Source organism: Lytechinus pictus, chromosome 2 (genome assembly GCF_037042905.1).
Source record: "Lytechinus pictus isolate F3 Inbred chromosome 2, Lp3.0, whole genome shotgun sequence".
NCBI lineage: Eukaryota > Metazoa > Echinodermata > Echinoidea > Temnopleuroida > Toxopneustidae > Lytechinus > Lytechinus pictus.
Window position 1 is genome coordinate 60,794,724 of NC_087246.1, and position 27,118 is coordinate 60,821,841.

General features: G+C 36.8%; 1 protein-coding gene and 1 long non-coding RNA gene across 2 annotated transcripts; both read right to left on the reverse strand.

Annotated features, from left to right (window-relative positions):
* Positions 1 to 323: 323 nt before the first annotated feature.
* Positions 324 to 16,821, reverse strand: LOC129253862 (lysophosphatidylcholine acyltransferase 2-like). The gene is made up of 10 exons (XM_054892295.2): positions 16,473 to 16,821; positions 10,671 to 10,813; positions 9,878 to 10,095; positions 9,427 to 9,600; positions 8,846 to 9,077; positions 8,108 to 8,233; positions 6,902 to 7,049; positions 5,991 to 6,089; positions 5,268 to 5,406; positions 324 to 4,224 (listed from the first exon to the last, which is right to left on the reverse strand). The coding sequence occupies exons 1-10, from the start codon at positions 16,578 to 16,580 to the stop codon at positions 4,013 to 4,015; spliced, it is 1,599 nt and encodes a 532-aa protein (XP_054748270.2). The 5' UTR covers positions 16,581 to 16,821; the 3' UTR covers positions 324 to 4,012.
* Positions 16,822 to 19,046: 2,225 nt separating this feature from the next.
* LOC129279350 (uncharacterized) lies at positions 19,047 to 26,679 on the reverse strand. Its single transcript, XR_010292689.1, has 5 exons — positions 26,525 to 26,679; positions 22,393 to 22,568; positions 21,619 to 21,736; positions 21,087 to 21,201; positions 19,047 to 19,394 (listed from the first exon to the last, which is right to left on the reverse strand). It is a non-coding gene; the product is annotated as an uncharacterized LOC129279350 (long non-coding RNA).
* Positions 26,680 to 27,118: the final 439 nt, after the last annotated feature.

The window sequence follows — 27,118 nt, forward strand, 5'->3', positions numbered from 1 at the left end:
CCCCTCTTCAAATTGTTTTTGCTTACTCATGCATGAAGGAGAAATAATCTAAGTAATATCAGATGAAAGAGTAGATTCTAAGCTTTACATTGATAGGTCATTTGTCTATTTTATTTGTGATTAAGTTATGATAAATCATCGCTAAATCTCCGTTTCGTTTTTTCTGGGACGCACTGTATAGTGCTGCTATGTGTTTTCAGGGCCTTTGTGATAATTGAAATCAAAGCCTCAAATAAATATTTTCACACTTTTTAACACAACTTCTTTTCCATAAAGTACCTTTGTCACCGGGCAGTATTTTGCAATGGCTTTCTCACAAAATGATATCTCTATTACGAAACATGTTTTGCTTTCCAAGTTAAACTTTATTTTTCATAAAATAAACAAAGATATTAAAACATAATTACTATCAAGTACTGATAGAGCCCTATTTAACCATTCCCTTTATATTCAAAGAATGAACAATATTTCATATTTTCCCTTCCAATTTCACTACATGTCAAATGTAATTGTATATTATTTGTATATCAATATATTAGTACCTCTTCATAAATACAATGAAAATAGAAATTTACAAAAAACAATCTTTGCCTAGCTAAATATGAAAAAAAAAATGAAAAGGCTTTGATGCTTGAAAGTTAAAAATCAAATATACATTCAAAGCATATAAATTTTAAAGAAATATTACAGCATTACCGGCATATTTCGGCAAAAATACTAGTACATCCAAGTAATTATGATTGAAGGGTTACTTGTTATTTAAACAATATAATATTGGTAAACCATTAGGTGTAAAGTTTATTCTGAAATACTGGAGGCAAATAAGAAAAAATAAACTCAAGATATTATCATATAGACAAAAAATAAAAATAAAAGTTACTCAATAGTTTAACACAACTCTTAAACAAAAATATGACAAAACATGTAGAAAACAAACAAACCAGATAATGTAGCATATCAAATGAAACCCTGCTTGAAAAACATAATATAGAATACATGGAAAGGAAGATAAACTAAAATTTTTAATATAAAAAAAAAATGGAAGCAAAGTTATAAAAAAAAAAAATACATACCTTAAAATATGGAAAAGCATTATTTAAATAGTAAACTTTATATTATATAAATTCATAAGCAGTAATCAGACTTGGAGAGAAAGACAAGACAGTGATTTATAAATAATAATTTTAATTTGCTTACACGGCCTGTCTCCCGCTCACTGTGACCAACATAGAAAATAGACAGTGGCATGATTGTATACACCAGACACCATTGCTATCAACAAAGCATTCTTAGCCCAAAGACTACTCAAATCTGTAATTCCCATAGAAATTCTACAGGGACATTGCAGTTCCAGTAGGCAATAGGTTAATTGATTATATTGCTAGATTCAATGAAATATGTAGTCAAAAGAAATGTTAATAAAGAAAAGATATTTGAAAGAAAAAAAGATTTTGAATCAAGGGATCAAAGCTACAATGTGCAGTACCTCCTAAAATAAATTGTCATGATTTTATGTACATGTGATTTAAAGAAAATTAATCATGCAAGCTTTCTTCCTCTACAGGTGCATGTACAGTATGTAAACATTAATGTGCTCATAAATCATTATTTAACATGATGCAATGTACGTACAGTAAGTGTCATTTAACCATTTCATTTCAAACAGTTATGAAATATTAATTTTAAACTATAAGGAGTAGAATTCAGTAAGATGAGATCAATACTTTTGAGCACTTCTTAGAATCAAAGATTTTTGTTTACCGCTCATTGCTTTATAAATACATGTTGTGGAGTGTGCTGGTATTTTCTTTAACTTTTACACTATGTTTCTGGTCTGTTTGAAAAAATAGTTGAAAATGTGTAGAGAAAAATTGTATGCACTTAAAACATATTCATTTCAACACCCGTTCAATAGAATTTCTATACCAATTAATGCAGTTAGTTAAGGCAAGCAAATAGCAAGGTATATGTTAGTATTTTTATAAACTTTAGGAAAATTTTCTATACATATGTGCAAGATCAGTGACTACCTTAATAATGTACATGTATGTACGCTTTGAAATTCATTTGGTCAACAAATAATCTACTTTTTATTTGCTCTAATTGCTGTTTGGTCTACACTGTACTTGCTCTAGTACCCACTAAGTCTCATTGTCATTTAATAGTCTAATACCCACATGGTCCAATAACTGCATTTTCTACTCTAATATTGATATGCCTTTTGGTTCTTAAATGGTTGATCTAGTCATATAGACTACATGTAAAAGGTGTAAGACAAAGTGGATATTAGATCATGAAAGCGGTAGAGCCTAAACGGAAATTAGACAAAGCAGTACATGGGCTTAAAGGTGATTTTATCAACTGGTTAGTACACAAATTGAATGTAGATGAAATAGCATTACACCATGTGGGACTCTGGCATAAACTCAAGCAGCGAACCTAATGTCCAAGGGGTGGATGAAGTATTGCATTATCCACCCCTGCCCCCCAACTTGAATATCATATCAAGGCTGGGCTGATAAAACCTCGTATCGCAAATTTGAAAAAATTTGAGGCCAGCTTTAATAGAAAAAGCTGTATTTTAGAAATATGGTGGCAATCTCATATTGTCTGAAAACATTTTCCTGATTCCCTGTTGAGAACTCTTTCTAGGCAAGAAAAGACTGCTACCAATGTTATCACTCTAATATCAGGCTTATTCTGAGCTGTCATAAAAATATTTCAATGATGAGATACAAGGTTTAAACATCCCCGAGACGACAAGTATTTGTGCTTGTGGCGAGGGATGAGACCAAGTAGGAAGTAGACAAAATGGGTGTAGACTAAGTGGCAATTTACTCTATGTACGGGAACTAAGGGTGACAGGTTAAGGTATCTAATAATGGCATGTCCTATTGCTCACAGCAAGTAAACAAGTTCCAGTTTAAAGTCTATAATTTCTGGAATTTATACCTGAATTGAGAATAAGTTCTTTCTGATAGAAAATATTAGTTTTCAGTTCAATGCTTTGGCAGTTAATGAATGCCAAATTAAACTACATAAAATGATTAGTGCATAGGTGGATTGATATCTGTAAATAAACTATATTATTGCAAAATGTCAACTGTAATGCAATATTAAACCTGAGGTGCAAAATAAGACACAGAACATGCTATTTTCTTTAAAATATAAACGACATAAATGAATGGAGAAATTTTCAAAGAAATTAATATCTACCATGCTTTGAATTAAATTTTTCCCTTATCTTTCTTTATAAAAGTATTCATGATTTGAAGAATGCAGAACTCTTAGAAAATCATCTGCACAGATATTCAAACAACATACATACTTCTTTCTTGCATACTATAGTATTTATTTTTCATAGAGTAATATTTTCCTCATGAATCCCAAAAGATCATATTTCCGTTCATGTAATCTTTCATGATATCTTAAAAAATTTACTTGCAGATATGTGAACATATACAACCTTGTAAAAAATATAGCTGCACAAAAGTTTATAAAATATCAAAGGTGCTTCTTTCTAGTACAAAATGGCATGCATTAATGTTTTAAAATTTGCAATGGAATAAGGAGGCCCGAGTGCTGCTTCAGAAAGAGTTACAAGTGTGACTTAAAATCAAACTTAAATTCCCTGCTGTGTGCTGTTAAAACATATTACCTTTATTAAGATTATGCTATATAAAGACATGTACTACTGCATAATCTCACTCTCTCTCTTTCTCTTGTATCCTTCATGTGCTAAGACAGGAGAAAATCAGTAAAGCGGAGACTCTACTCAGTTGTAGAGAAATTCATTAACTGCAGTGTAATTTAATCAATGACACTGCGTGTTAAACAGCACGTGTATGTTGGCGCTCATGCGTGACTTCATGTCACACTTGACTCTTTGTGAAAGTAAAACAGCCTGCAGATCTGTAGAATAAGGAAGAGAATCCTGAAGAAAAGATGAGTAACCTAGCAACGCATCACTGGTTGGTCCAACTCAGACAACGGGAGGCAAGCTGGCCTCATGTCAATCTTCCTTCTTACCCTCCAGCGGACGATGTCTGGGAGACAAGTCAACAACTTCAACTTTGTTTTTCACTGGTCGTTGCCGTGGCGATAGATCAGTAGGAGCTTGAGCAGGCATCTTTTCATCATCAGAAGATGGAGATGGCATCTCCATGTAGCGGGTGAACAGGGTTGCATATTCTGGTTTCTTCATAGCGTAAGCTTTGAATTCATCTGGCAATGAAACAAATTGGAGATTAATTGATGGTTTTGGTGAAGTATGACAAAAGATCAATGAAGGGCATTGAAAATGATTGTACAGCCGTGACAATGTACATGTATGTGCAAACCCTTATACAGGTATGTATGTGCCTATATTGTAATTAAGTACTTTGCCTTCAACTATCTGGTGATAATGTAAATTAGACAACATTAGCGAGTTTTTGCACTCGTGACAGGGACAGACTCTACAACATAGAAAACCTACTGAAAATGCTCGTCAAATCAAAATGAACAGCTGAGAGGTCTTCGTCGAGAACTGGTTGGTGCACCAGGACAACTGATCCTCGTAAGATTCCGAGCTGACTAAAAATAGCAAATATGTGGTTTGTCCAGAGTTCAGGACGACACTGCTGTTTTGATTCACCAATATATGACAAGGACTTCTTTGTCATAAAGGGCTTTTGACGATAGATTTTTCATATTGTAGAATCCATCACCGTCGCAATAGCAAAAACTCCCTATTATTGGTAGTTTTGAAGGTGATGGTTATGGTGAAAATCAGGTTGAAAATCTGCTTAAATCGAAATATGATGGTATTGCATTTTAGCAATTTACGCAATCCCTTAGAGTATATGTCTTTACTGTCATACAACATGCAATTGTAGAATCATCTACACACACCAGTTGCAGCCTCATTAATCGTCTCTTGCATAATAAAGTGACATCCATTTACAGGGTAATCTATGTTGAGACCAAGTCTTTGAGAAATGCTTTCCGTTAGTTCCCTGGTGAGTGTTTCATTAAGCTGTTTGTAAAAACATGCACGACTTCACGGAAGTCTGGAATATGCTATTAGGTGGTATACCGGTAAGTGGGTTACGCAGGGATAAATCATTTAGTACAACAATAGATGCACCAGTCATGCATAAAGTCATTCGTAACTTGTGAGCAGCTTTATGAAACACCCAAATGGTCTACACATCTACACACCATTTTCATCAAGTCACTTGAATCATGAATAACATGTAAATTTTGAGGAGCATAGACTATCTTACCATACGTGACATGCTCAATGCCCCTCGTATCGATCTCCTTGTAGAGTCTATCTGTCTCCTCTCGTTCCATCCCAAAGGCATTGTCAAGAATCTGGAAGAGATCTTCTGGACTGATGTACTCCTTTTCTCCTCCAAACATCTGAAACACAATAACAATGGGAAGCATAGAAATCATCTAGATTTTTGGATTCATAATAACAATAAACACAAGTGGGTCAAACTGGTAAATGTATGTGTGTGCATTTGGGGATTTTCCAGACTTGTGATTCTCAGGACTCACTTTGAAAATCCAAAGTTCATACATAATAAATTTCAATATTTTAAGGTCACGGCCTGTCTCTTGGGCATATTTCTATATAACAGCACAAAAAGGAAAAGAGAAAAGGGCACAAAAAACCCCATCCAAGGCCAGTGAACGGTGCATTGTGTAATGTCCATTGAGCAGCCATTGCCACAGCCTTCTGATGAGTGACTTTACCCCAGAAATTGCCCCAAGAACCCTGAAAAACTAAAAAAAGATCCCCTGAAAAACCACTTGAGTGCAATGTATACTGTGAAACATTGCAGCAAAATTTTGACTGGTGAGCTCATCAAGTGGCCCTGGAAAAAAAAAATCCCCCAGAGGCTCAACCGTGTTAATCTTGTCTTATTTTCATGTCAAATAATGCAATATATTTGAAAATGTATGGTAAACAAGCTCGATTTGCAGTAACTTTACTTTACCTTGAAAGCCATCCGAATGGTATCTTCTGTGTTTGCAGGTTGAGTAATGAGGGCACATCCAATCACATACTCTCTGAAATCTATCTTGCCACTACCATCCTACAGAAACAAAAGATGTCATTTCATCATCATATTGAATGAAAATCTCACTAGCTAGGGCACTAGTAAGAATTATATGCAATAGGTACCTCTGGAACAGTTGTAACATGTAATACTAACCTGTTATGTACATGTATTTGCAATGTTTCAAAGGTAATGAGATCATGAGGTGAACCATTCTCATCTCAAAACCAGGACCTGTCATGACCAATCATTTTATAAAGATTCACTTTGTTATCTAATGAAAGGGAATGATACAAATTTTTTTTTTTTTTCAGGCATTAAATCCTTCGTATTTATAATATATGTATGAAAATCAATAAGCAATACTAAAAATTTACTTAAAAGTGTATGAAAGCCATTATAATTGTAATCATTGTATTTTAATTTAATGGAAAATAATTTAAGAAAATAAACACAATCGTAAAATAGCCTTAAAAACGTACATACTGAAGCTTTTCAACATGCTTTCATTGGAGTAAAATCACATGAACGATTAGAACGCTAGAGCAAAACAATATGTAATAGAACAGAAAGAGACAATGTACGCTAAACAGCGAGCTGTGATTAACGCAATATAATAGATATCATACAATGGTGTAAGTAAAAACATAAAATAATACAACAATACTTTAAAAAGTAATTATTGGAATTATTATACTTTCTTCAAATATCAGAATACTTTCAGCTCGCTTGAAGCACTTTTTATTCCACTCATTCATGAATTTGTTCATAGCTTTAGTACAGCTTTATGACAACCTCACCACCCCCCCCCCCCCTGATATATTACCCGTCTACTGCTTTGTTCTTACCCTGTCGTACACATCAAAGACCTCTTGAAGGGACGGTGAAACAGGCACGTTGAGATGCTTGGCAAAGTCTTCTATGGTGATGTAGCCTCCCGAGCTAGCTATTTCAGCATAGTTAGTCAGATGTGTCCGCAGGCTCTCCAGTTTGAACCTGCAGTCATATCAACAGTTTTGGAAAATAATGAATACTTTCAGGGAGCTTTTCATGAAGTAATTATATTGCAAATTTCACTGATGAATGTTGTTATAAGTTATTATAGAATGGATGGGAAAATCCCTGCAATCTGATTGGTTGAGAGCAATGCAAGAATTTTTACTGGGCTGCATGAACGACATCCCGATAATCAAAACGATATCCCGATAATCAAAACGATATCCACTGTAAACAAGCTATCGTCCGAAAAGGTCATTGTGATGTCATCGCGCATGTACTGTTACGCTTGTTTACGTCAAAATTTTGACAAAAAACCATGCGTCCGGTAAATATTTTCATGCGTCCGGTAAATTGAATTTACCGGACGCATGAAATTATCATGCATCCGGTAAATCATTAATTTTTGTGGTTTATTCATTACATTTTTTCCATTCTATAAAACAGATGATGCATGGATTTCTTTCGTGGGTCAGTGGAACTGTGTGCACGCGGTAACTTTGGCATTATGGTCTAAACCCACTCGGCTGCGCCTCATGGGTTAAACCATGCCAAAGTTACCTTGTGCACACAGTTCCTACTGACCCACTCTAACCCATGCATCATTTGTATACTGACAACATGCATATGACTGGCTGGGAGCATATTTGTTGGGAAAAGATCACTGATAAGATACATCATGAAACATGACCCATGCTAGTTAATATTTTCATCCTGTCATTCACAACCTAAGCTTTTACCTGACAGCTAAAAAAGGATATATGCTTGTTATTATACACCCAGAGGACTGATGGCATAAGATCCTCTCCAATAGACTTGATAGACTGGTAAAGTTTTGACATTTTTGGCTTCCCATTAATTTAACACAGAATTAGACCATGGCCTAAGTTAAACTTGACTTCAGAATACAGGCCGAAGGGTAAGGATTTTTGTGTTAGGATTTTTTGTTCAGGGTAAAGTGAGGATTTAGTTAGTAATATTGAGAGTAAATCTTATGTTCATACCCCCCCCCCAAAAAAAAAGAGGATGATTTATGAACTATGAAACAATATTCTCACCCAAGTTTGGAGAGTAACTTGTGGAACTCCACGACTCCTACCTCACCGGGTAGTCCCATGGCTTTAGCCTCCTCCATCAGACGGGTGTCTTCATAAGTATGGTCTGTTACCGGAACATTGTAAGCCCTGATGATAAGAGGGACAGGAAAATCCAGGAATAGCATTTTCATATAGCCAAACAACAATATGTAAAATATTGAAGAAAACACAATGAAAGCCATAATTTGAACAGATTAAACAGGTAAAATACAATAGCAACGCAAGTGAAGTTTATATGTCACACACATAGTGATTTTGATATTTTTATGGCCAGGGGCATTTTTCTTTATTTCAGCTCAAATGGGGAAATTTAAAAGGGCACACAAAAGCTGTGAGCATTAGGGTGTGAATGAGGCCAGTCAACAGGCCACTGTGGCCCTGTGGATTAGTCTCCACACTTTGAAACAGAGGGTTGTGGGTTCGAATCCCCAGCCTTTGGAGTAATTTCCCGCAGCAGGAAATCGATTCATGTTCTGCTGCACTAAACCCAGGTGAGGTAAATGAGTACCAACAGGAACAAATTCTTTAAAAAGCTGTGAACACCAGAATCTGTAGCCTAGCTTAGCCGGGGTAATATAGGAATACCTTGAGCACCTAACGAGGTGGATAAGTGCGCCATAAAAATACCCTACATTATTATCATTGTCATTGTCATCATCCTCATCATCATTATAGATGCGTGAACATTATTAAACTTACTTTGCCATGACAGCACGGACATTTCGGGCGTAGAGCTTTGCATCTTGCTTCTCCCTGTCGCTTGGGTTGTAGACTGGAAGGAACTCCAGTTCTAGATTATTGGACAGGTTACAGAGAGAAAGCCAGAAGACAGACAAGCCACTGGGTCCTTCAAATGTCCATGGGAATGTATTGAGTTTGTTATTGTAGCGCAAGAGAACCGGCTGGACAGGAACGCCAGGGAAGAAGGCACCTGAAAAAATATGAAATAACGGATCGCACGTCTTGCAATGTTATTTAAAGTGTATGGGTGAAAACCATTCCCATGATCCATCCTGGGTCCAGTAAGATAAAGATTAGCCATTAATCATGGGTCTGGTTTCTATGATTGATTGCATTGGTTGTGTATGATCAATAAAAAAATAAGCTAAAAAATGAACAAAAATTACACATTTTCTCCAAGAATCAAGTGGTACAAATTTGTTTTTCCTCACATATAAATACTTTGTTGATCAGTTTAATAGATTTATGTTCAATCTCATTAATACCACAACTGACATCTATATTTAGAAGAAATTTCAAGAGTGGTCATTGGTATTCACCTCCTTTGAATGTGATGAAGCACTGTCCATTGGTTACTGTACCCTCGGGGAAGATAGCAATCTGAGGCCACTCACTCCCTGGCTGAGCTCTCCGCTTAATCTCTGCTATGGTCTTAGATCTCGAGTCTGGGTCTTTCCTTGACACCATCACTGGTTGCAGGAATTTAGCTAAAGCTGGGAAAGAAAAAAGATGGAGATTACAATACTACAGCCCACTAACAGAAAACACCAGCTCGACCTGCCACCACAAACCAACAATAAAATGCCCAAGAGATATTCATTGAGCTTGAAATCTTGTCGCAATCTTGTTGAAACTTCTAAGCGGTCATAAAAGATGGCATAGAAAAAAAAACTCACATTTTGAGTACCAATGTGGCTTACATTTTAAATACTGGTACCGGTAAAGTTATTTTATTTTCATTAAGTGGTAAACTTGTATTTGACTACTTACTTCCAATAACAGGTATCTCTCCATTTTCCTGCCTGGACACAGCACCAGGTAGACCCGTCATAAAGAATGCAAAGACGTCAAAGAACGAGATATGAGGGGCCATGACCAGGATGCATGCCTCATCCTGTGGTGCCCTTTGACCTTTTATCTTCACTGAGTGGAATCCAAGACAAAACATATGGCACCTGGCAATGGCTAATATGGGTACACGCAACGCCCTGTGGGTTAAAAGTTATGACCAAAAAAAATATATTACTGTATAGATTCTAAAGGGGGAAAATTACTGGAAAAACAAATGTAAATGAAAAAGGGTGGTTTCAGGAATAACGTAGATTAAATAAATAGAATGTTTGTATTTAAGCACTCTGGCTCCATAAGATAAAAAAAAATGAATTAATACATTAATAGATTAATCAACTTTTAACTACACATATGATCCTATTGAAGTCAGATTTTGAACTATTTTCATCAAACTGCACATGGGCTTTAAAATCAGGGCTACTTATCACAAAGGTTTGTTATTAAATGCTGAATACCAATGACCAATCAAGCTCATTGCTGTATCCCATTTTGCTCAAAACACTGACCACAAACCAATCAGGATTGTTGTTTCACATTTCCAAATCTTTGTACAACCAAATTTTGATTTCTCTTTAAAAACAACTCTTCTTAACATGCCAGTTTTATGTCATGTCTATTTTGGTGCCAACTGAGAACAGCAGCAAATATATATTTCTTTTTCTCAGTCAAGCACACTTCTGTGATTCAGGAAAATACAAGTCAGTTCTCTCACTTTCTCCATCCTGTGAGTGGCTGGTCTCTCTCTTCCCTAGTCATCCCAGCTACAGCAATAGCACAGACTACCCAGGCAGGAAGGAGAAGAATGATGAACGCCAGCAGACGGATTGGTGCTATCGTGATTGACATGATGGCGATCTATTATGAGATAAATAATGCAACAAAAAAAAAAGCAATGTTCAAAAGAAAGACATCGCAGGACATGGCTAACTCTCCTGCTCCTGCTCTAGAGTGTACAACTCCACTCGCCAACTCAAGACAACCTTCTCTCATCTATCTCCCCAACAACTCAAGTTTCTCAACATGCTAACTACACGTACTCAAGACTGCTGACTTTGAAAACGACTATAGAATAATCATTCACAAAACACCATTCATATTATATGATGATAAAATATTATATCCCTCTTATGAATATTCATGAGTATTCTAGATAAACGATTGGTCAATTCGCGATCATGTGACAAAGTATAATTTCAATAGGAAAGCACATTGCTGCAAGTAGCTCCGTAAAGTTTTCTTCTAGCTCTGTATATTTTTTGATATACTATCATGGGGAGAACTGCGCATGCTCATGATCTATATGCTCCCTGACCCGATATCCGGAAAAAAAATAAACAAAGTAAAATACAAACTCTCACTTAAATTACTTACTGACAATCTGAAAAAAAATGTGGAATCGGGTCTAGATTATCATGCAGAAAATTTAATTAAATCACGGCCTTTCATACAGGATTATTCAAATTATAACTAACAAGTAACAAGGTGAGTCAAGATCTATTATATTTAGCCTGCGCATTTACAATTTAAGTGCAACTGCAGCGGCGCAGCGGACCTCTCATTAACTGCAGCTGGGTAGAAGCCGCGCGCAGCCTACCCAGGAACTGGTTATCATTAGCTCGACAGGCCTAAAAGTTCCATTGTAGGACTAGGTCCGGCAATGTGAGAATTGGTCTAGATTACACATCAGCAAGGATGAACTAGGTCTACAAGTTAAAGAGGGATATAAAAAAAATATGTCAGGCGTTTCCTTCAAAAGCATAGTGGGAATTATCATCATTATTACTATTATTACACTGTAGTCTGTACTGTGGCACTGCATGTGAAATGTGTAATATGGCAACAATCAAAGAAATGTGTGTATGAATCTCAATATCAGCATTTACATCTAACCGGTATACTCCATCCATGCATGCCTATGCACTACATGTATGTAAAGTTACTGTCTGAGAAAAGTTGTAATTTTTCATTGAGTCTTTGATATTTAGAGCCTATTCTTAAGGATTAATGAAGGTTTTAATTCATCTGCATGTGCCCTTATTTGGTAAGTCATTAGCCTAATGATAGTCTAGCAAGTTATATTTTCTAGACTGTCAAAATTCATTAGACGGTCTACCTTTTAAGACTTTAAAGTTGAGATTAGTGTTACTGTTTGTGTCAGAATGGATTAGGCCTAATGCAATGTCCTTATGTAGACTAACTTTATAGACTATGTGGACGAGTAAGACCTGTGTTATTTGCAACTAGTTATACTACTAGCCAACTAAATGAAGCTAACTTAACTTGTACTTTTGAGGCCTATCAACAAATATTAAGAGATATACAATGTGTTATGTAGAATCATTTACACTACAGTTTAGACTCTTACTTAAGACTTAATTCTAACATTAGTCTTATTCATAAAAATGTTGAGCAGCAAAATAATGTCACTATTTTAATCTTACCAACTTTTTACAACGAACATATTAAGTTAGACCTAAGAATAAGTTAGTTAGACTAAATTGGATTCTATGTTTTCTTCTGTATCTCCAAATTATGTTTCAGAAATTCGGATAGACCCTAAAATTTAGCAACTTAGAGAACCATGGCCACAGCACCACCTGCCAAGAAATCGAAAAATATGAAGCAGCCAGAGAATATCTGGTCTCTTGGGAAAAGGAATTTGAGTGGCTAACGTGTGTTACTGAAAAAGGAGAAAAAACACCTGCTTGCAAGTATTGCAGAAAGCAGCTGAAGCCTCTTCACTCAAATCTGAAAAAGCATGAAGAAACACCAGGTCACATAGCAGCGAAGAAAGTAACTGCAGGATGTTCATGTATTCTCAAATTCACCAAAGAGAATGAAACCAGTGATATAAAGGTCAAGTCTGCGGAATTTGCTGCCACAGTCCCATCAGTTCAGTGGATCATTATTCGGATATGATAAAGAGTCATGCTGCATCTGGAAGTACCTGGTCTTCTGTATCACTGCATTGAACCAAATGCACTCAACTTCTAACAAATGTACGTATTTATATTCTTCATGATAAATTGATTTTTGTATGAGTTAATGTTTACGAAAAAAGTAATGAAATGGAAGAAAATAAATGTTTGTTCAAATTTGAATGTTGTTGCTGAAACAAACAAGGAGACTAAAGAAGATATGCCAGGGAAACCATATTCCTTGATCATGAACGAGAGTACTGATGTATACCTGCTACAAAGTCTTGGCTGTCTTGGTGTGTTACTTCAGTGAAGAGAATATGAAAGTACGGATTGCACTTCTTGGGTTCCAGGAGATATTAGAATCATCCGCAGAGCAGCTATTCAAAACCCTCAAGAACATTCTTGAAGAATACAACCTGGAGCTATCTTTAGGCTATGTGTTGGATTAGCAACTGAAGGAGCATCAAACATGACTAGGGAACACAACAGCCTTTGGACCAGAGTGAGGGCAGAGGCTTCAAACTGTATTGCTGAAGTGTGTGTGTCACTCAATTGTCCTTTGTATCCAGAAAGCATTCAAAGCATTACCATCCAACATTGGATTCATGCTGAGTGAAGTGCCAAGCTATTTTAGCCACAGTCATCTGAAAAGGGAGGCCTACAAATCACTAAATGAGGCATTCTGTGATGAGCAGATGGATGCTGAAGATGACCTTCCAACAAAAAAGATGCCATTCAAGAAAATGTCTACTACTCGCTGGCTTGTGAGGGGTGAAATTGTCAAGAGAATCCTGCACCACTGGCAACTGTTAAAGAACTATTTCAGTATTGCCATGAATGAGGGGACACAAGACATCCGCTACAGAGCCAGGATGCCGTTCAGCATATTTGAGGATCAGACCAATTATCTCCTCTTCACATTTCTTTCTCCTGTTGTGGAAATTTTAGATCACCTCAACCAGCTGTTCCAGTCAGAGAATGCATCCCCAGAAGCTCTAGCAGAGGCACTGGACATGAACTACAATTCTCTGAAAAAGTGGGTGTATGACAAGGCTGGTGAGAAACACCCTGTGAGTCTTGTAGACTTTGGTCACCAGTTTACAGCAGAGGCAGTAAGAATCCAACGAGAATGCTCTGTGCAGGCTTTAGGCAATGTGAAGAGCAGATGTGCTGAATTTCTCCGTCTCAAATGTCAGCTTCACAACTCTCTCAATTACCAATTACACCTTTGTGAAAACATCACCGAGACTGATGAACAGTACAGAAAAGTCAGACTACATATTTGGAGAGATGTGTTCAAATCGGATGGCATTCCAGAAGACCCACAAGAATTTTGGATTGGAATTCTGTAATACAAGAATTCAGCAGGAGAAACACCATACAAGTCATTAGCACTGTATGCCCTTGGTGCCGTCTTGTCCTGTCTCCAATGCATCAGTGGAGCGTATAATCTCAATTATCACCTGGGCTAAAAACAAGTACAAAAATCAGCTGGCTACAAGAACTGTTGAAGCCATTGTTCTCACAAAACACACATATGGATGCTGTGACAACTTCAAAGTTTAGAAGCAAATGCTTGATAAGTTCAACAGTAGCATCTATGACTAACAAGGGCATATCCTGCCCCGGTAATTAGCAGATTTTTTTTTAATGCTGTTGTTGTTGTCAGTATATTAAACGCCAAAGTCTTTCACTGAAGTATACCACTACATATGTAGTTCAGCGATGGCGATGTCTCTATGGCTATGCCCCTGACCCTAATATGTGAACCAAAGGACTGTAGAGGGCAGGAACAACCTGTGTTGCTGTCCTCTATGTTCTAAGCATACTTTGATAATATACAATGCACCGGTATTAGTTCTAGGCAACAAGTCATCACAAGAGCAAATTAGGAACTTTTTCTCAGAAATATTGCGATTAAAAAAAATTGGGGATTTTCGGTCCTATTTGGGGATAGGTGAGTTGGCCTCAAATTTTCTTTCTCCATTTTGAGTGAAAAATTTATGTAGTTAATTGTAGCGACATCTTCACATTTTCTGGCAGCCAAGTTGATTATCTATCAATGTGACGTTTCCACCGCTCCTCACAGATGCTCAAACAGTCTAACAGTAAACAGTTAGGTCAGCACAGAGACTTTAAAATGCATATTTTTAGCCGGCACAAGCCCACACAGTATAGCCTATGGGAATGGGCCAATATGCTACACACATTTCCAGGCACATTTTATTGAGTATTTATTATTTAAGCCTTATTTTTCACTATTTAGGAAATTTTGAGGTAAGTTTTATTTTGACTTTTGAGCAATGTCTGAATGTGATAATATAAATAAATGCTAATGAAGAATATATCATTAAGATAGCCCTAACGTAAAGTTACACATAATGTTAAATGCTTAGTAAAAATAACGTAGTCTACTCTGTTTAGTGTTACTGTTAGTAGTATGGCAGTGTATCCTATTGCCGGACACCTTTATTTCAGTGCTTTAAAAATGACAACTAGAGGAAATACAATCAAGAAAAATTCACACTTGCTTTTCCAAATATTATGAAAATTATGAATATGATAAAATTATTTTATATTTACCAACCATTTTCTTTGAATCGCACTTGCCGCATACCCCTCCACGAAAAACAATTATTTTCGTGCGCGACAAATTACATCATGATTCCGGACGCGCGCCGGACGGGTAAAGATATCCTTGATTATAATGATGTAAGAACAAATTTTTGTGATTTTTTTCTTCTTATATCATATCATGAGTAAATTCTAAGTATTATTTGCTTTTTTATATCGAATCTGAGCAGATGTTGGTAATAAATTCGTGTTTGATAACTTATTTTATTTTGTCTTGTTAGCTGCATGTTCCATGGCACTTTCCAATAATAATATGCTCGCGTTCGTATCGTGACGCTCATCAAGTTCTATCGATGCGCTGCCGATCGACGGCTCTACTCACGGTAAACCTCGCGCATGGGTACCTTGAGAACTAGCCGTCGACGATCACCCACAATTCACCACACCTCATCATTCGATCGAAGGAGTTGACGAGATTGAAATTCGGCAAATCAGGCCCATATTTCCGTTAGAAAATATATCAATTGTTAATACAAAACTATGTTGTCTGATATTTTAAGCATTTTCTGTCATTTTTAGAGATAATTAGGTAAAAGTTGGATTTTTCGCCTTGTTTTTGCAATCTTGTACTATCCTATGTATTGCTCTGTGAAATTGAATTGCGGAACTCTTACGGTACGAATTAGTTTTAGAACGCAGTAATATGCGCGTCCGGAATCATAATAGTGTCCGGTAATACAATACGTGACTATACTAGTAACAAAGTTTGAAATACTGTTTGTTGTTTTTTGTTGTTGTTCTTTTTTTTCAGGACCTAAGTTAATTAGACAGTGAGTTGCCAACCTTATTTCCCCACACAGGGAGTACTTCTTCCCCTACGACGATACTCAGCAGGATCCATAAGTCAGGATGTTGTGCTACTAGTAAGAGAGAACAAGGATATATCAAACTCAAAGTTCATGAATGAGTGGGCCTAACTTAACACATCTAATTCTAAGTTACGTCTCTGACTTACTTACCCGCACGTAGTCCCATACATTCATTTTCAGGACATGCACGAATGGGTTTGGGATTTCTGCCACCATGAACGACTGTTCACGTTCCAGTCTTGGTCTTCCAACTGGCATCTTTGATGTCAATTTACCTCCGTTGTTGTTGCCTGTGATAAATGAATAGTAGTAACGTATTTAAACCAAACACCGTTCTTAACCAAAGCAAAGTTTAGGTTAGGTCGAAATCAGCTGGAGTTAACGGTACCGGTACCGGTTCGAAATTCCGATCTTAGCTCTACGGCCCCGGATCCGGATATAAACAAACAACCCCGCAAACAACGTACGCAATGTTGGGGTCGACGCACTATTTGAGGACAGCTAGCCCTCAATGGACTTGGTTTGGTTCCCGAGTTTGGTTTCTTTCATCATGTCATGGACCTACAACCAGGGGCGGATATAGGATTTCTCTTTAAGGGGGAGGCACATTTTCCCGAGGAATTCGACCAAAAAAAAGGTTTTTAACCAAAAATAAAGGGTATTTCGTCCACACAAAAATTTGACAAGCAAAAAAAACAAAAACAAAAAAACAACTGGTCTTCATTTTCGAAGGGGGGGGGGGGAGGGGGCACACTTCTGTTTTAACGGTATTTTTAAACTAAAACTTTTAATTGTGCCTCTTAAAGGGGGAGGGGACACAGGCCAGCTGTGCCCCCCCCCCCCCCCCTCGGATCCGCCAGTGCCTCTACAATTAATGTCCATGGTTTCTTGAACAGTCTTGAAAGTTGGTGGAGTGGGTTGACGTTGGCCATGTAAAAATATTACAAGATGTTGATTTTTATTATGTACACGTTTGCTGGCTGGAACAGGTCGGGGGCGGAGCTGATTTTCCCTTCCTATGTTGTTTCCTTCAGGCTCCCCTTGGGATATAAACCCTGAACATGTCGAATATGCATGAATATGAATCTGATGAGTTCTTGCTCCTCAAGTCGGGATATTCTAATGACCAAATATAAGAACGTTAACGGACGTCGAGAGAGCTCAATATTTTTTTAGAACATTAATCCAACCACTTTGCGAAAATTTCATTGAAACGGTTTTAAAGAGAAATTCCAGTAGTTGCAGTAAACACTGATTTCATGAGAAAGTCTGTACAACAAGGCTTAATTGTCAGAATATCATCGAGGATCTAGATCTGGTACAGTTACATAAACTGAACTTCGTGAAATCTTGAAATCTACGCTGAAAAATGTTCAGACTGAAGATCCCCAACACAGATAAGCGCACGTGGGACAGTGTATAATTATTGCTTTGAATTTCGTGCCCGACGCTCTACCCAAATCCTGTGCTTATTTGCTGATTTCTCAGCAATTACACGATTTCTTCCAGAATCCTTTGGCACATACGTTTTATTTATACAAACAGACACTTTGGTGGTCATTTCATTGGATTCTGTACGAACTCATTTTGATATCGTTACCAAAACTAGCATTTACCTTTAAACTCAAACTTATTATATCCCAGGTCAAAAAACCAGTTAAGGACCAGTTCATCCAACTGGTACTGGTACCAGTTGATTCCAGTTAGGGAACTGGATTCAATATGGAAATTGGAATACTGGAATCAACTGGAATCCAGTTGATTCCAATACTGGAATCAACTGGAATCCAGTTGACAAATTGTAACTGGTACCAGTTGGAAATACCAGTTGGCAACTGGTCCTAACTGGTACCAGTTAGCAACTGGTACCAGTTGACAACTGGTCCTAACTGGTACCAGTTAGGACCAGTTGGAAACATGAGTTGTCAACTGGTGCCAGTTAAAACCAGTTGGAAACACCAATTGTAAACTGGTGCCAGTTAGGACCAGTTGGAAACATGAGTTGTCAACTGGTGCCAGTTAAAACCAGTTGGAAACACAAATTGTCAACTGGTGCCAGTTAGGACCAGTTGGAAACATGAGGTGTCAACTGGTGCCAGTTAAAACCAGTTGGAAACACCAATTGTCAACTGGTGCCAGTTAGGACCAGTTGGAAACATGAGTTGTCAACTGGTGCCAGTTAAAACCAGTTGGAAACACCAGTTGTCAACTGGTGCCAGTTAGAACAAGTTGGAAGCACCAGTTAGGACCAGTTGGAAACATTAATTATCAAGTGGTACCAGTTATAAACACCCTGCAATGTATAGCATAAACAAAAATGAATCATGTGGATATGTACATTCCCGATCTTTTACTCTTCTCATATAATCACTCCTTCGTTTTCCTTGCGCACACACACATTAGAATATTGGTACCAACACCCCCCCCCCCCCCCCTCTCAGGCGGTTATTTCAATTATAAATTATCTTCAATTATCTTTACATTGAATGTCCACTCCTGTTATAACACTGTGCATGGACAAGTGAAATAATTATCCTTGCACATAGGACTGATGAAATGAATCAAGGTAAATTTGTAGCATTGTATTGAAACCTTGTTAATTTCCACATGCACAATATAACAGGATTGGACTGTAAACTTGCTCTGGTAAATCAATCCCTCAGTCTCTCGAAATCTGTACCAAAAAACATCAGAGAATGACAAAAGTCACAAAAAACATCTATATGGTATTTAAACTACGAATTTAATGAAAGAAAATTATGTTACAAACTGTAACATGCTGTGTATAATTCTTGTATTATGTGTCAACAAAGATCATTAACTTACACAGTAAATATGTAGTCAATCCAATTTTTACATGCTAGCTTGGAGACAAAATTTGAATATAATGCATCTAAGCATTTACCTTCAATAAATAATATGTACTATTTTTAAAGGAATGATAAAGGAGTCTTTTTTTTATTATTATTTATTGAGATCTTGGGGCCCTCACTGGCTCTGAAGAGGAAACGTGAAACAGGTACCTTCCTTTCCTGTAGTGGCACTTGATCTTTGCTGGTAGATGCGATGTATCTGAAGATTAGAAAAAAAAACCAATGGAATGAAAAATAATAAGTACAGTGAATACCGTAATACAAAATTTCAGTGGTGTAAAATTATATCTGCACATAAAGAAAATACATGGGATAGTGAAACCTCTCTAAGTTCCATATTTCAATGATTCAATTATAAATGATAGACAGCACATCATCATTTTTATTACAACATGTATAGTAAGTTCACATGGTCTTGGGAATACTTCTGAAATTGACATCGCAGAGATGAAATTGCCTCGACCTTATACCTATACATTTATTTTAATAATAAAGACTAATTAGACTATGTATGTTTGCATATATGTATCTAGGAGTCTATGTTGCACATTATCTGCTAACATCTGATGGGTATTTCATGATTGTCAGTGCCGACTATTTCAGTGAAATCATTGCTTTTGATTGGCTGAGAAGCACTGGCCTCTGACTGTTACTATGGTAACTGTCGGAAAAAGACAACTTGTTAATGCTGACAACTTTCAAAAAGCAGTTCCCAGAACATGTTTAAAAACGCAAGACAAAGCAAAAAAAAAATGAAATACAAAATTTCATCCGAGGATTAAAGGGATGGTCCGGGCCGAAAATATTTACATCTAAATAATACTTGAGTAAAATTCACAGAGCAAAATGATGAAAATTTCATCAAAATAGGATAACAAGAAGTTATTGAATTTTAAAGTTTATCAATATTTTGTGAAAACAGTTGTATGCACTTCGTCATGAATATTCATTAGGTGGGCTGATGTCACATCTCCACTTTCCTTTTTTTTATGTTACTAGATGAAATCATAAATGTTTGATTTTTTCATACATGTGTAAATGATGCGTCTCCATTGTAATGAAATAAGTTGCGTCAATAACTAATGCACCTAATCAGTTGTCAATCCAATTGTCAATAGTTCTTGGTTAAAAATATCTTAATAAACCTAATCTCATATAATAAAATACAAAAGGGCAATTGGGATATGACATCATCAGCCAACCTAATGAATATTCATAAAGACATGCCTAGAACTATTTCACCGGAATAATGCAAATCTTAAAAATTCAAAACCTTAATTAGTTATCAAATTTTGATCAAGTTTTCAGCATTTTGCTCTGTGAATTTTACTCTATTTATTGAGATATGTTTCCAGCCTGGACCATCCCTTTAATTCTACTTCTACGGTACCCCCACACATACTGGTAAGTCAGAGGTAAAAAACAACGAGAACCAATTTAATTTCAAAGATAAAAAAATACTTCAGCCTCCAGATTTAAGAAAAAATTCAGGAAATGTTATTTTAGTTCAGACTAATTGTGCACGTTTCATTTCGGAGGTCAATCTGAAATTATACTTCCAGTTCCAAATTCACGCCATTTGGTTATGCAAAAGCATGAATTAAAATTGATGGGCATGGGCCCATGTCACTGGCTAGCCTAGAAGACTCCATGAAGATAATTTTATCATTTTTACATTGTATTTTCATCACGGAGCCTAGACAAGCCTCCTATAAGGTTGCTCGTACAACTGTGTAAACAAAGATAGATTTCCCTCGGAAATCCACCTTTCCCATAATGATTTTTGGGCAAACATTAAATTTTTACATGTTGTAAGCCTTGATACTCTAAATGTGTACAAAGGCTTTAAAAAAAATTAATTGTAAAATGTACAAATTGGAAATTTTCTTACAAAAAGGATCACTTGCTTGCAGATCTTGTCCTCACTGCTTCTGAAGAGTTCACGTGCGACAGGTACATTCCTTTCCTCTACTGGCACACATTCTTTGCTGGTAGATGCGATGTATCTGAAGAATTTTTTTCAAAAACAATGGAGAGAAAAATAATCAGTACAGTGAACAACAGCGAATAACAAATACGTATATATTACAGTGAATAGCAATACATGTCTACACCTAAGGCGGGCAAGGGTTACTACAGAGTGTTGTAAAATTCCATTTGCACTTTAAGAAAAATACATGGGATTGTGAATCAATTTTTACATTGTATTTTCATCACGGAGCCTAGACAAGCCTCCTATAAGGTTGCTCGTACAACTGTGTAAACAAAGATACATTTGATTTTTCCTTGGAAATCCACCTTTCCCATAATGATTTTTGGGCAAACATTTGATTTTTACATTTTGTAAGCCTTGATACTCTAAATGTGTACAAAGGCTTTAAAAAAAATTAATTGTGAAATGTACAAATTGGAAATTTTCTTACAAAAAGGATCACTTGCTTGCAGATCTTGTTGTCCTCACTGCCTCTGAAGAGTTCACGTGCGACAGGTACATTCCTTCCCTGTACTGGCACACGTTCTTTGCTGGTAGATGCGATGTATCTGAATAATTTTTTTTTAAACAATGGAGAGAAAAATAATCAGTACAGTGAACAGTGAATAAAAATACGTCTATATTACAGTGAATAGCAATACATGTCTACACCTAAGGCGGGCAAGGGTTACTACAGAGTGTTGTAAAATTCCATTTGCACATTAAGAAAAATACATGGGATTGTGAATCAATGATTCAACTATAATGATAAACAGCACATCATCATATTTATTTAAAAAATGAGTAAGTTCACTTGGTCTTGGGAATACTTCTGAAATCGATGTCGCAGAGATCAGTCCTTCATGTTTATAATTCCATGGAGCTCAATAAATGGCTCTCCTTATGCCTCCGAATTTGCTTTCCTAGACACACTCAATTTTATAAAATGCTCAATTGTTGTAGATTGTTATTAAAATTGTAAATGCAACAGCTGTGTAGCTATTAATTAATCTGTGGTGAAACTAGGCTTGGGTCATGTACAAAAATATCGCGCTCCTCAAAAAAAAATTATAAGTAGGGTGTCCGAACTCATATTAGGCCTAAAAAAAGTGCTAGAATGTCATATTTTACATCTTTAAAACCATTAAATCACCATCTCTTTTCCATAATTCTCATAATAGAAGATACACAAAGACCCCAAAAGAAAACTTGACATCTGAATTACCTAACTTACAGCCTCCTCATATGGAGGGCAGCAACGAAGTATTCGGATCTCCACTCCTGGCGGTTCTGAGCTGGGCCTTCTTCTGGAAACTACCGGTACCCCAGGTCATGTTCACTGACTTCATCTCCTCCTCGAGGCTCAGTATGACTCCAGGTGGTTTTGGGTCTCCCTCTCTCCTGAAATACACAGTCAAAAAGTGATAAACAGCTATTCATGAAAAATTCAGACTCTTAAAATGGTGGAAAAAATAATAAAATTTCGATTTTCGGCATTTCAAAATCTCATCAAAATCCTCAAATCGTGTGTAAAGTGATTGGTGCGCAGACACGAGGCGCTGGCCACTATCATAATGTTAAATCTGAAATTGAAAATCATTATTAACTGGCTGAGTCTCAGATTTTTTCCAAGACCAAGAAAATCAGTTTCACATTCGATCACATATCTCTCTCATTTCCTTATAACAATATATGGAACAATATCAACTGAAAGATTTTGTGAAATAAAAAGAAATTCATGTTAAATCTTAACACAAATCGTAAGGTCAATATGATGTATGTGCGCAGACTTGCACCGGCATGGCAGCCACACATCCACGCCCGGCTGCGAAATTATTTTTCCCACCGAGTTCTGGACCAACATATGAATATTCATGACTTGCGTCTTCGGATTGAGAGTACGCATGCGCGTGGACCAGTGCCGATCGTAAGCATTCACGTTGCTCAGAATGAATTAGCATCGTCAAATTACCGGTACCCTTACATAGTTACATAGGTCTTATAGGCTTAGATCTATATATATATATATATCCAATTCTTAAACACTTAATAAACTAGCTGCCATTAATGGCAAGACATGTGCTAGGGTAGGGCTAGCTTAGGCTAGCGCATTAACTTTACCTCAAATCTGGACCTGTCTATGCTTAGTACTAATCAGTGTTGTAGTGCCTTGATGCTCGGCCTTGGCCTTAAGGTGCCTTAATGCCTAGCTACTTTTTCAAAGCCTTGGCCTTGAGAGGGCCTTGGCCTTGAGGATTTTGAGCCTTGAAATTTTAAGGCATTTTCAAGGCTTTTTCAAGGCATTTTGTATTTTGTACTTTCATTTGTTTTAAATAAGTAATTATGTTTCAATTGTTTTTTTATTTTTTATTTAATAACACTAATGGTCAATACTACCAATCACCAGTAACAGTAGCAGCAGCAGTAGTAAGTGTACTAGCAGTGTCATCAATTGTAATTGTCACCATTATCATGAAATTCAAACAAAGAATACATCAGTTGTGAAAAATAGCATTATGTATTGGTAATGTGTTGTAATCATATGATGATAATGACAGTAAATAATAATGGTCATGATCAAGATAATAGTGCTTTGATGACAAGAATAATTTTTACATATGACTGCAATTTTGACAACAATTTTCATACTTTAAACATAGCTAACTCTAAAGAACGATAACAAGGTTGATTTCTATTCCATTAGGATTTTCCTTGTATTATTTTCTTTGGCCAACAAGAATGTTTTAAGTCTTAATGATATTCTGAAAAGATTTGGTAAACTTGAACACAGTCTCCAATTTTGTCATATCCAAATGGGTTATGTCAATGGCATGATGAGCCAGAAACTTTGAGGGGCCAAGCATGGCATATATAGAGCAAAATTTCTGTCAAAAAAAAGAAGAAAGCGATTGAAGCGAGCGAGTGAACAAAATTTGTCCCCCTCTTTCTATAAGAAAAGCTAATTTTGCAATAGATTGTTTAAAAAATAATATCACATTTACTCCATCTTTTCCTTTCCCTTTCCCCCCTTGTCTAAGTTTATTCTTGGTGGTGGGACTTCTTCTTCTCTCTATCTCTCTTCTAAATTTTATATTTGTTTTGGGTCAGATTGACAAAACAAAGGGGAAAAAAATTTACTTCTTTTTAATCATATATCGTTCAACATTGAATCTCATTTCTCTACAGTTTCAAGGAAATAAACAACGTATTTGTTTTAGTGTCAATATGGTTTCAAGAAATAATAATTAACAAAAAATAATTTAATAATCAATAATTATTAATATTATCAATAAGTATTAATAATCATGTGTATTAATATTCATAATCTCATTTTGAAAATACATGTATCTGTTTACACAAAAAAACTCATTTTGATAAATGGGTGCCTTTTTGGCGTTGACCCCCCCCCCCATAATAATTTTCTGCTGCCCCTGTCCCAGGGAGTGGAGAAAAGCATACGTTGAGAATGCCAGGATCAGATGACCGTGGTAATAATAATTATTGCAATGTAAATCGCTTATAGAAAAATTATGGATTATGTGTACACAGGTAACTATATCATTATTTTAATATGTCTCTATCATGAAATTATTTTTGTTTTAAATGTACAAAGGTTAATTTTTTTTTCTCGCTCCGTCCCCTCGCTCACATACATTTTACCATGTGTGATGTCTGCCGCCTAAGTATTGTTAGTTCATTGTTCTGTATATCGTAAGTTTGAAATGCCTTGGCCTTGAGGTTTTCAGGCCTTGGCCTTGGGTTTCGATGCCTTGGCCTTGGCCTTTGGTATTGAAGCCTTGGCCTTGGGTATTAAAGCCTTGGCCTTGGAGGTTTAAGCCTTGACTACAACACTGAATAGCCGACTAATGCCATGGTTAACTTCGAACTGGTTAATTCCGAACTTCACGTTTAATTAGGTTTAGACAAATATTAGCTTATTTGCACTGGTTTAATATGTCTAGTCCGTATACAAAACCAGTCCTAGATCTAAAAAAAAATATCTTAGTTCTAGTCTAGTCTCTATATCTAGACTCTGATCTACGCTGTATCAGCATGGAACCACTAGTGTACCAAGGGGGGGGGGGGAGACTGTCCCTCTGACGAGTCACAACTGATTCAGGGGACGTGCCCCCTTTGAGAAGCCAAATTAATAATTTGTAGTAAAAATGCAATGAAATAGACGTATGTCCCCTTTTTTGAACGTGAAGATCTTTTTTTCTTTTTTTTTTTGCTTGTCAATTTTTTTTTCAGCTAAGAAATCCATAATTTGGGGTGAAGACCCTTTTTTTGGGGAGGAGGGGCTTAATTGCCACATTTTTTCGCGGACGAAATATCCTCTAAAAAATTTGCCCCCCTTTTGGAAAATCCTAGGTACACCAGTGCGTGCATGGAACGTATTCTAACGTCAGGCACATATTAACGTCAGTGATCTTGATCCCCGTCTTCACCCAAAATTAAGGATTTCGTAGCTGAAAAAAATTTGACAAGAAAAAAAAAAGATCTTCACGTTCAAAAGAGGGGACATACGTCTTTTTTCGTTGCATTTTGACATTACAAATCATTAATTTGGCTTCTCAAGGGGGGGCACGTCCCCTGGATCAGTTGTGACTCGTCAGGGGGGCAGTCTGCCCCCCCCCTTTGGTACACTAGTGGTTCCATGCTGCTAGCGCGTAGATCAGAGTCTAGATCTAGAGACTAGACTAGAACTAAGATATTTATTTTAGATCTAGGACTGGTTCTGTATACGGACTAGACATATTAAACCATGGTAAATAAGCTAATATTGGTCCAAACCTAATCAAACGTAAAGTTCGGAATTAACAAGTTCGAAGTTAACCATGGCATTAGTCGGCTATTCCTAATAGTATTAGGCATTAGACAGGTCCAGATTTGAGGTAAAGTTAATGCGCTAGCCTAAGCTAGCCCTACCCTAGCACATGTCTTGCCATTAATGGCAGCTAGTTTGATAAGTGTTTAAGAATTGGATGTATATATATATATAGATCTAAGCCTATAAGGCCTATGTAACTATGTAAGGGTACCGGTAATTTGACGATGCTAATTCATTCTGAGCAACGTGAATGCTTACGATCGGCACTGGTCGAGGCAAAGTCCACGCGCATGCGTACTCTCAATCCGAAGACGCAAGTCATGAATATTCATATGTCGGTCCAGAACTCGGTGGGAAAAATAATTTCGCCGCCCGGCTAGTCGCGGCCGGCAGGCAGCGCTGAGGGGCAGTAACACTAACAGGATGTCCTGACGAACTCTAACGTTACAGCTAGCCCCGCAGCTAGCTGCGAGCCGCGCCATTTAACAAACTACGAAAAGAAAATCATAGAAAATTGTTAACTTACCTGTAGGGCCTACTGCGAATGTCTTAGCTTTCAAGTCATTGTCCAAATCTGGTCCGTGTGATTTCAGTGGTTGAATTATTATTAAAACGGCCTTCTTTACCCTTCTTTATCGCACTAGCACTCGATAAAAGTGCGGTGCAAATTAACGGCGCGGCGAAGATGGCTCTTTCAAATTCAAATTAGATTGGCGGTTTGCGTTTGGCGGCGCTGGTTAATTTGCATAATTATACGGACGATAGCGATCAGTGGCACTCAGTGCGCATGCGCAGGCCCGCCCGCGCCCGGTGATTGAAGGAAGATCTGCTGAGTCAGGAATAACGAAGGGGGGGGGGGGGGGTCCTAAGCAAGAAAGAAGTTTTAAAATAGATATACGAACTTCTTAACATAAAAATTTCTTCTTGTTTGGTTTTGGTTGGCAACCAGTCAAGAAATGACGATTTTTGCCTCTGCTTTTGGAGCTTTTTTTTTCTTTGAAAGTTTAAGAATGAATTAGCTTAATATTTGTTCTTTATTTCTATTTTATTTATTTTCTTTTTCTTTGAAAGATAAAGATAGCCTTGCTTAACATGCCAAGGTTGTAAACTAGCAATAAAT